Source organism: Chiloscyllium plagiosum, unplaced genomic scaffold (assembly GCF_037043375.1).
Source record: "Chiloscyllium plagiosum isolate Xiang-an unplaced genomic scaffold, Cpla_swu_hap1 HiC_scaffold_5, whole genome shotgun sequence".
NCBI lineage: Eukaryota > Metazoa > Chordata > Chondrichthyes > Orectolobiformes > Hemiscylliidae > Chiloscyllium > Chiloscyllium plagiosum.
In genome coordinates, this window is record NW_028270143.1 from 132,610,068 (window position 1) to 132,621,565 (window position 11,498).

The following is an 11,498-nucleotide window of genomic DNA, read 5'->3' on the forward strand; positions in this document are numbered from 1 at the left end:
GCGTCAACGCGCTGGCCAATCACGAGAGGGCGATGCGCGGATTGGTGCAGGGGCATCCAATCAGCGGACGGGGGCTCCGCCCGCCGATCGGACGCCATTCTGATTGGCGGGCGCCCGGCCAATGCGCATGTGGTGCCAACTGATCTAATGTCCTGCATTTGGATTGGTCCTCACACCGGCCAAAGGATACGCACACAAAATCGGGATCTAAGCAAGGGTGGCTGGACCCGAAAGGTTAACGTTGATTTCCCCTCGCAGACCTGCTTTGCCAGCAACTTCTGTTTTTGTACATGGCCAAATTGATTGGGAACGATATGGAATAAATAGTCATGATAGAATTGAGACATTAGCGGCATTTCCTGAGGGGTCACGGGGTCACTTATTAAGACAGAAACACAAGATCTTTGTTCATCCTCCCGCCTGTGAGGCCGCTGTCAAAGCCCAAACTAGAATTCCCAGGATGCAGCGGGGCGATCACTCGTGGGGGACGATGGGAGTTGTAGTCCGCTATCGCAAGGGTCTCTGGGAGGTGCAGTCCATTCCCGGTGTGAGCGGACCGACAAGATGGCGGGGATGGAGTTGTTCTCCGATCAGGGATACCGCGTGGACGGCAGGAAGCCCACCGAACTGCGGAAGATTCAGGCCAGGATGGGAGTGTTCGCCCAGGCCGACGGCTCGGCTTATATTGAGCAGGGGAACACCAAGGCGCTGGCGGTGGTTTACGGTCCGCATGAGGTAAGTACCCGGTGCGCATGTGCAGGCACGGCACGGTAATATGTACGGAGTAAAGCTTCCTCTACACTGTCCCCCCATCAAACACTCCCAGGACAGGGACAGCACGGGGTTAGATACAGAGTAAAGCTCTCTCTACACTGTCCCCCCATCAAACATTCCCAGGACAGGGACAGCACGGGGTTAGATACAGAGTAAAGCTCCCTCTACACTGTGCCCCATCAAACACTCCCAGGACAGGGACAGCACGGGGTTAGATACAGAGTAAAGCTCCCTCTACACTGTCCCACCATCAAACACTCCCAGGACAGGGACAGCACGGGGTTAGATACAGAGTAAAGCTCCCTCTACACTGTCCCCATCAAACACTCCCAGGACAGGGACAGCACGGGGTTAGATACAGAATAAAGCTCCCTCTACACTGTCCCCATCAAACACTCCCAGGACAGGGACAGCACGGGGTTAGATACAGAGTAAAGCTCCCTCTACACTGTCCTCCATCAAACACTCCCAGGACTGGGACAGCACGGGGTTAGATACAGAGTAAAGCTCCCTCTACACTGTCCCCCATCAAACACTCCCAGGACTGGGACAGCACGGGGTTAGATACAGAGTAAAGCTCCCTCTACACTGTCCCCCATCAAACACTCCCAGGACAGGGACAGCACAGGGTTAGATACAGAGTAAAGCTCCCTCTACACTGTCCCCCCATCAAACACTCCCAGGACAGGGACAGCACAGGGTTAGATACTGAGTAAAGCTCCCTCTACACTGTCGCCCCATCAAACACTCCCAGGACAGGGACAGCACGGGGTTAGATACAGAGTAAAGCTTCCTCTACACTGTCCCCATCAAACATTCCCAGGACAGGGACAGCACGGGGTTAGATACAGAGTAAAGCTCACTCTACACTGTCCCCCCATCAAACACTCCCAGGACAGGGACAGCACGGGGTTAGATACTGAGTAAAGCTCCCTCTACACTGTCGCCCCATCAAACACTCCCAGGACAGGGACAGCACGGGGTTAGATACAGAGTAAAGCTCCCTCTACACTGTCCTCCATCAAACACTCCCAGGACTGGGACAGCACGGGGTTAGATACAGAGTAAAGCTCCCTCTACACTGTCCCCCATCAAACACTCCCAGGACTGGGACAGCACGGGGTTAGATACAGAGTAAAGCTCCCTCTACACTGTCCCCCATCAAACACTCCCAGGACAGGGACAGCACAGGGTTAGATACAGAGTAAAGCTCCCTCTACACTGTCCCCCCATCAAACACTCCCAGGACAGGGACAGCACAGGGTTAGATACAGAGTAAAGCTTCCTCTACACTGTCCCCATCAAACATTCCCAGGACAGGGACAGCACGGGGTTAGATACAGAGTAAAGCTCACTCTACACTGTCCCCCATCAAACACTCCCTGGACAGGGACAGCACGGGGTTAGATACAGAGTAAAGCTCCCTCTACACTGTCCCTATCAAACACTCCCAGGACTGGGACAGCACGTGGTTAGATACAGAGTAAAGCTCACTCTACACTGTCCCCCCCATCAAACACTCCCAGGACAGGGACAGCATGGGGTTAGATACAGAGTAATGCTTCCTCTACACTGTCCCCATCAAACACTCCCAGGACAGGGACAGCACGGGGTTAGATACAGAGTAAAGCTCCCTCTACACTGTCCCCCATCAAACACTCCCAGGACAGGGACAGCACAGGGTTAGATACAGAGTAAAGCTCCCTCTACACTGTCCCACCATCAAACACTCCCAGGGACAGGGACAGCACGGGGTTAGATACAGAGTAAAGCTTCCTCTACACTGTCTCCCATCAAACACTCCCAGGACAGGGACAGCACGGGGTTAGATACAGAGTAAAGCTCCCTCTACACTGTCTCCCATCAAACACTCCCAGGGACAGGGACAGCACGGGGTTAGATACAGAGTAAAGCTCCCTCTACACTGTCTCCCATCAAACACTCCCAAGACGGGCAGCATGGGGTTAGATACAGAGTAAAGCTCCCTCTACACTGTCCCCCATCAAACACTCCCAGGACAGGGACAGCACGGGATTAGATACAGAGTAAAGCTCCCTCTACACTGTCCCCCATCAAACACTCCCAGGACACAGGACAGGGACAGCATAGGGTTAGATACAGAGTAAAGCTTCCTCTACACTGACACCCCATCAAACACTCCCAAGACGGGCAGCATGGGGTTAGATACAAAGTAAAGCTCCTTCTACTCTGTCTCCCATCAAACACGCCTGGGAGAGGGAGTGTGGAGTTAGATACAGAGTAAAGCTCCTCCACACCCATCCTCATCAATCACTCCCAGGACAGAGACAGCACAAAGTTAGATACAGAGTAAAGCTTTCTCTACACCTTGCCCATCAATCACTCCCAGGGAAAAGATGGAGACAGCATGTTGTTAGATACAGAGTAAAGCCCCATCTCTACACTGTCCTGCATCAATCACTCTTGGGACAGGGTTAGATACAGAGCAAGGTTCCTCTACACTGTCCCCATCTAACACCCCCAGGACAGGGACAGCATGGGGTTAGATACAGAGTAAAGCTCTCTCTATGCTGTCCCCCCATCAAACACTCCCAGGACAGGGACAACACCGGGTTAGATACAGAGTAAAGCTCTCTCTACACTGTCCCTGTCTGTGTCTGTTGTGAATGATAGTGATTGCAGTTTCCTGTGTTTTAGGTTCGTGGTGCTCGCAGTAAAGCCCTACATGACAAAGCAATGGTAAACTGTCAATACAGCATGGCAACCTTCAGCACAGGCGAGCGTAAGAGGAGACCCCATGGAGACCGCAAGTCGTCTGAGATGACCTTGCACCTGAAACAGACATTTGAAGCTGCCATTTTGACACAGCTTTACCCACGTTCCCAGATTGACATTTACGTGCAGGTATTGTGTTTAGAGCTGTAAACTGGCCTTTAGCTCTGATCTTCACTCCCCTGTCTGGCCCCTGTCCCCGAGTCAGGCACTGAACCAGAGTCCCCTTATATCCCATCCCAATTATCCTTTACTTTGTACACCCTGTCTTGTTTGGTGGTCAGCCTCAACCCAGATGAACAGAAACTCTCTTCTCTCATGGGAGTTTCTGGAACAAGGGAACGGAGTCCTAAGTATTGAGGATGAAGTCGGGAAGCGCTTCCTCCCATAAAGGCGAGTGGAAATCTCAAACTGTCTCATCTATAGATGTGGATGCTGCAGGTAACTTATAATCTTGAAGACTGGTAGAGAGACATGTAATGTAGGAGGTTTCTGCTTTCAGAGCCTTCTCTGCCATTCAATCCCCTGTCAAAATCCTCTTGGCCAATGACAACATGAAGTTACTTGTGGTGCCAAGATAGCAAGTTGCCACCTCGCCCAATTGTATTTGAAAGTTAGTTTTCATTCCTTCTAAGTACAAGCATTTTTTTTCCGAAAACACTGATCATTGTGACCCCACTGACAAATAATCCATGTTTGTAGAAGGCTAGTTACTCCTGTAACACAGTTAAACGAGGTCTCAAGCTACACAGGAAATACTAAGAACACCATTTTGAAAGGACCCCCGTTTCCAACAATTCCAGAATTTAAGGATTCCTTGAAGATTACCACCAGTGGGTCCACTATCTCTGTAGCTACCACCTTCATTACCCTAGGATGTTCAAGGGACTTATCGGTCTTTCACCCTATTAATTTCCCCTTGCACTTTTCCAGTAATGATAGTTATTATATTTATTTCCTCTCCTCCTTTTGCTCTTTGAACATACAGGAATTTTGCGATGCTATCAATGGCTTCTACTGTGAAGACTAATGTAAAGTACTGTATTTATTCAGCTCCTCTGCCCTCTCCTGGTTCCCCATTATTGTTTACCCAACCTCATTCTTGAAGAAGCCTGTGTTCACTTTGTCTTCTCTCTTCCTTTTATATAATTAAAAAAGCTCTTGCTCTCTATTTTGATATTACTAGCTTTCCAAAATTTATTTTTTTCCCTCCTCTATTGCTGGTTTTAAAAACTTGCCCAATCCTCTTGCTCACCACTAATCTTTGCCACACTGATTTGTTTTTTCTTTCAAATCTTGAACTTCCCTGGTGAACCATGGTTGGCTTATCACCTTCCTAGAATCCTTCAATCTCTCATGAATATATCTATGTTGCGAGTCCTGAATGATTTTCTTAAACATCTGTCATTGTTCATCACTGCCTTTTCTGATTGTTTATGTATAAGGTTATCAAAGGATGAATAACAAAGGTTAAAATTGAGGTACAGATTAGGTGAGATCTAACTGAATAGCAGAACAGACCGGAGGGCTTAATGTTCCCGTGTCACAGTTTTGGAGAGTTCAATGGCTTCTTTCCGTTCTGGATAATTGCCGTTCAATAATATGATGGTGTTTGATGTCAGGATTTGCTAGATGACCACCTCCCCTCTACTTGCCAGCTCTGAAAATCTGAGACCTGTGCTCACCTCCTGCTTTGTTCTCCCCTCCACAGATCTTGCAGGCAGACGGTGGCAACTATTGCGCTTGTGTTAATGCAGCGACACTGGCTGTGATCGACGCAGGAATCCCCATGCGGGACTACGTATGTGCCTGCTCCACAGGCTTTGTCGAGGACACCCCCTTAGTGGACCTCAGCTACATCGAAGAGTCAGCTGGGGGTCCCCAGGTGGCCCTGGCCCTGCTCCCCAAGTCGCAGCAGATTGCTTTGCTGGAAATGAACTCGAGGCTGCATGAGGACCACCTGGAGAAAGTGGTGGACGCAGCGGCAAAAGCGTGTGGGGATGTGTACGCCGTGTTGGACCGTGTGGTCAGGGAGCACGTGCAGGAAGTAACCACGCTGGTGGGGGAGTGACTCTCCTGGAGAGACAGACTGTTCCATCTTTTGTATGACGTGTGCAAAGTTTCCCCTCAATAAAAGCATTCTTTTCTTTCTTTGTTTCAAAGGATTCTTACCAAACACCGGAACTTCCTTACTCTGCCTCCCCTATCAGTGTCATCTGTGAAATATGGGAATAACGCTCCAAGTACAGGCTCAACCTCTCCTCAAAAGATGTTCCCTCCATACTCAGGATCAGCCAAGTGAACCTCCTTAGGATTGCCTATGTATTACCCTATAGATGAGGGGCCCAAGACTGTTCACAGTCTTCCAGCTGTGGTCTGACTAGTGTTCTGCATTGTTTTAGCAAGACCTCCCTGTTTTTACAGGAGCAAATTTCTGCAGGTGCTGGAATCTGTATTGGAAACAAAAAATGCTGGAGATCATGGCAGGTTATGCAGCATCCATGAGATAGCAAGCTAACATTTCATCAGAGCTAAAGAATCACATAGACTCAGAATATTAGCTTTCTTTCTTTCTGTGGATGCTGCCTGACCTGCTGTGATCTCCAGCATTTTTATACTCTGTTAATTTTGAAACAAAAGGCCCAGTTGTCTTCTCTATAACCCACTAAACTTGGATCCTACCTTTTTGTGATTCATGCAGTTCACATGTGACGTCATAAATCAGTCTCTCGTAATGAACTCCGAGTAGTCAGTCAATCGGTTGTGTGTGTAATCTCTAGTAGTATCCTCGTGTGTATATTTTTTCTCTCTCTTTGGGGAGGTTTATTCTCCTTGGACTCCATGTCTCAGCAGTGCTCAATCCTGTCAGAGATGTAAGAGCTGAGGATCCTCTGTCTGTCTCTCACCAGGCAGCCTTGCCCCTCGACCGCAGCTGAGTGCTTTGTTCAGTTTTTCCTCTTATTTTCTCCTGTCCGCCAAGGCACAATCAAGATTTTTTTATTTTCTTACCTGGCTACAGGTAAGGTTCTCACCTTTTTGCACGTTTCATACTGGCCCCCGTGCGGTATTCCCTGTAGGCTCGTGCAGAACCCTGACTTGTGTAAGTCTATGATATTGTAGCAATATAAATGTTTTACAGTGTTGTAACTAAACTTCAAGACAGGAATTGATCAAGTGTACCCCATGCTGTGGGAAGCTAGGGAAGAAATTGTGGGGTCCCGAGCAGAGATATTTGTATCATCAACCGCCACAGGTGAGGTGCAGGAAGACTTGGAGGATGGCTAATATTGTGCCATTATTAAAGAAAGGTTGCAGGGAACTATTTCCACGTATGGAGTCAGCTATTACGAGGGGACATAGCTTTAAATTAAGGGGTGGTAGGTATAGGACAGATGTTAGGGGTAGATTCTTTACTCAGCGAGTCGTGAGTTCATGGAATGCCCTGCCAGTAGCAGTGGTGGACTCTCTCGCTTTATGGGCATTTAAACAGGCATTGGATAGGCATATGGAGGATAGTGGGCTAGTGTAGGTTAGGTGGGCTTGGATCGGCGCAACATTGAGGGCCAAAGGGTCTGTACTGCGCTGTATTTTTTCTATGTTTCTAACTACAGACTGGTGAGCCTAACGTCAGTGGTGTGGAGGGGTGTTGGAGGTGATTGTGAGAGACAGGATTTAGGTGTATTTGGAAAGGCAAGGACTGATAAGGGGTAGTAAGCATTCTTTGTGCGTGGGGAAACAGTGTCTCACAAACTTGATTTGAGTTTTTTGAAGAAGTGACTTGCAGGAAAAAACATAAACTTGAGTTAAAGTACAGGTCAAAGTACAACTGATTATACAAAAGCTTTGGAGAGGATTCGGCGCTGACCCTGGTCAGCAGGTCTGGCAGCACTGTCTCTCTCCCAACAAAGGAGTACCATTGCTTTTTATTCACTGGGTAACGTGCCTGGACTGTCACTGAGGAAGCCCACCTCTGAGGAGAATCGACATTTCAGGCATAAGCCCTTCTTCAGGAAGAAGGGCTTATGCCCGAAACGTCGATTCTCCTGTTCCCTGGATGCTGCCTGACCTGCTGTGCTTTTCAGCTCTGATCTCCAGCATCTGCAGACCTCACTTTCTCCTCCGTGGGACAATAGGCCTCCCAGTTCCTCACACTGGCTTCCCCGCTGCTCACTTAATGAGGTAGCATGCATTCGTATTTTAACCCTTTTAACTACTTCTACCCTTTAGCTACTTTTAAACAATTCTACTGTTTAACAACTTTTAACTTCACACCTTCATGACCAAGAAGGTTGACGAAGGCAGAGTGATAGGCATTCTCAATATTTCTGATGAAGGGCTTTTGCCCAAAACGTTGATTTTCCTGCTCCTCGGATACTGCTTTTTCCAGCACCACTCTAATCTTGATTCTGATCTCCAGTATCTGCACTTTTGCCTTTTCTCTACAAGTATTTTAGCAAGGCTTTCAATAGGATTCTGCATGGTAGACTAGTTAGTAAGGTTAGATCACATAGGATTGAGGGAGACAGTTGGATTGACAGTTGCCAGTTGGATACAAATTGGCTTGATGTGGAAGACGGTGCTGGTAGAGGGTTGTTCGGACTGGAGACCTGTGACCAGCGGTGTGCTGTGGGATCAGTGCCGAGTCCACTTGATCATCGTTTATGTAAACTATTTAGATGAGAGTATCGGAAGCATGGGTAGTAAGTTTGTGGATGACACCAAAACAGGTGGTACAGTGGACAGTGAAGAAGAATATCTCTTGAGTACAACTGGATCTCGGTAAGTTGGCCAAGGCATGGCAAATGAAATTCAATTTAGATAAATATGTGATGTTGCATTTTGGTAAGGCTAAACAGGCAGGACTTGTACAGTTAGTGGTAAAGCCGTGGGGAGTGTTATCGAACAGAGATCTAGGACTACAAGTGCATGGTTCCTTGAACGTGCGTTGCATACAGACAGGATGGTGAAGGTGATGTTTGGCACACTTGCCTTCATCAGTCAGAGCATTCAGTACAGGAATTGGATCGTCATGTTATGACTACAAGACATTTGTAAGGCCACATTTTGAGTACTGTGTACAATTCTGGTCACTCTGCTATAGGAAACATTATTAAACTGTAAAGGGTGCAAAAAAGATTGATGAAGATGTTACGAAGACTGGAAGATTTGAATTATAAGGAGGGACTGGATAGGCTGGTACGTTTTACCTTGGAGCATAGGGGGCTGAGGAGTGACCTTTATAAAATCCTGAGGGGCACAGACAAGGTCTTTTCCCTGGGTTAGGGGAGTTCAAAACTAAGGCATCTGGATGGGTATCTGAATAGGAAGGGTTTAAGGGAACGTGGGAAAAATGCTGGCAAATGGGACTAGATTAGGTTGGCATATATGGTCGACATGGACGGGTTGGACCAAAGGGTCTGTTTCCGTGTTGTACATCTCTATTTCTCTGACTCTAATATCCTCAGACAATAGAGGGCACAGATTTAAGGTGAGAGGAAAAAGATTTAAAGGGATCTGACGGGTAACTTTTTAATACACAGGGTGTTATGTGTATGAAACAAAGTGCCAGAGGAAGTGGTAGAGGCAGGTACAGTTAAAAGATATTTGGACAGGTACATGGATATGAAACATTTAGAGGGATATGGGCCAAATGAGTTAGACTGAAGGATCTGTTTCAACGCTGTACGACAGCTGTCTCTAGAAGAACATCATTCTCTGTGAAATATGTTATGCAGAATAAAAACATAGAGAATAGGTGCAGGAGTAAGCCATTCGGCCTTTCGAGCATACATCGCCATTCAATACGATCATAGCTGATCATGCAATCTCGGTATCCCACTCCCACTTTCTCCCCATACCCCTTGATCCCTTTAGCCGCAAGGGCCACGTTCAGCATCTTCTTAAATATACCTAACAAACTGGCCCCAACAGCTTCCTATGGGAGAGAATTCCACAGGTTCACATCTCTGAGTGAAGAAATTCTTCCTCATCTCAGTCCTGAAGGGCTTATTGCTTATTCTTAGACCGTGACCTCTAGTTCTGGACTTCCCCAACGTTGGGAACATTACGATTTTTGAGAAGATTTGTGGTTCAGGTTGTAAGATTGCTCGCTGAGCTAGTAGGTTTGTTCTCAGTTGTTTCGTCACCATGCTAGGTAACATCAGTGAGCCTCTGGTGAAGTGCTGATGTTCTGCTTTCTATTTATGTGTCTTGGTCTGTTAACGATACCTGGTTGCTATCATTTCTGTTTTTTTTCTCAGAGGTTGGTAAATGGGGTCCAAATCAATGTGTTTACTGATGGAATTCTGGTTTGAATGCCACGCCTCTAGGAATTCCCGTGTATATCTCTGTTTTGCCTGTCCAAGGATGAATGTGTTGTCCTAGTCTGTGTGTAAGGACACTAGTGATAGCTGGTCATGTCTATTGGTGGCTAGTCTATATCTGATGTAGTGTTTGTTGCAGGGTATTTTGTAACTGACATTCATTTTGCTGGATTTATGGGTTCAGTATCTCCTGTCCCTCATCTGACGTTCATTCAGATGCTGCTGCTGGTCATTGGTCATCGATCCCCTCCGCTGTCCTTCTCACTAATGCTTCTGCTCCTTCAGGCACTTGGGCCTAGCCGTGGACATGGAGCCTCAGCTCAGTCTGGGCCAGGGGAGTCAGCCCAGGACCTGATTCTCGGTCAGTCACCGGGAGACCTCGATGGAGGTGAAGCTGTGACCGGCTCATCCTGTCTTTGCTGTTACCAGAGTCCTTTTCTTCACCAGCTTAAAGAGAAACGTAAAAAGGACACAAGCAAAAAGAAGAAAATGAAAGGGTAAGAAAGCAGATGGGAGCAGAAGAGACCCTGGCTCAACACTGCTACGCCATGCCATCTTGAACATCTGTTATCATAAAAACAGATTTTTTTGAGGGAGATGCAGGCACCACAGTGGGTGGAGTGATTTATTTCCCCCTCTATTTCTATTTGATTTAACCCCTTCCCTTCCCCTTCACTTTCTTCATTGCCCTTATTGGGGTTTGCTTGTTGCTGGTTCCCCAGCCACATGGGTGTTTTCTTGGCGGTGTAAATATTGAATAAAGTCTTTTGCACATGGTGTCTTTATTTAATCACTGCACTTACACATACAACGTGGGTGCTATTGAGGAAAAAAATAAACACGACAGGGAGATACTATATGAATATTTTGCATCAGTATTTACTGTGGAAAAGGATATCGAAGATATAGACTGTAGAGAGATAGATGGTGACATCTTGCAAAATGTCCAGATTACAGAGCGCTGGGTGTCTTGAAACAGTTAAAGGTGGATAAATCCCCAGGACCTGATCAGGTGTACCCAAGAACTCTGTGGGAAACTAGAGAATGATTGCTGGGCCTCTTGCTGAGATATTTGTATCACCGATAGTCACAGGTGAGGTGTCAGAAGACTGGAGGTTGGAAAATGTGGTACCACTGTTTAAGAAGGGTGGTAAAGACAAGCCAGGGAACTATAGACCGGTGAGCATGACCTCAGTGGTGGGCAAGTTACTGGAGGTAATCATGAGGGACAGGATGTACATGTATTTGGAAAGGCAAGGACTAATTAGGGATAGTCAACATTGGTTTGTGCATGGGAAATCATGTCTCACAAACTTGATTGAGTTTTTTGAAGAAATAACAAAGAAGATTGATGAGGGCAGAGCGGTAGATGTGATCTATATGGACTTTAATAAGGTGTTCGACAAGGTTCCCCATGGGAGACTGGTTAGCAAGGTGAGATCTCATGGAATACGGGGAGAACTAGTCATTTGGATACAGAACTGGCTCAAAGGTAGAAGAGAGGGTGGTGGTGGAGGGTTGTTTTTCAGACTGGAGGCCTGTAACCAGTGGAGTGCCACAAGGATCGGTGCTGGGTACTCTACTTTTTGTCATTTACATAAATGATTAGGATGCGAGCATAAGAGTTACAGTTAGTAAGTTTGCAGATGA

General features: G+C 47.1%; 1 protein-coding gene across 1 annotated transcript; it reads left to right on the plus strand.

Moving 5' to 3' along the window:
• Nucleotides 1–537: 537 nt before the first annotated feature.
• On the plus strand, nucleotides 538–5,688 carry exosc4 (exosome component 4). Its single transcript, XM_043690967.2, has 3 exons — nucleotides 538–735; nucleotides 3,451–3,657; nucleotides 5,237–5,688. Exons 1-3 carry the CDS (start codon nucleotides 565–567, stop codon nucleotides 5,594–5,596), a joined length of 738 nt encoding a protein of 245 aa, XP_043546902.1. The 5' UTR covers nucleotides 538–564; the 3' UTR covers nucleotides 5,597–5,688.
• The last annotated feature ends 5,810 nt before the right edge of the window (nucleotides 5,689–11,498 follow it).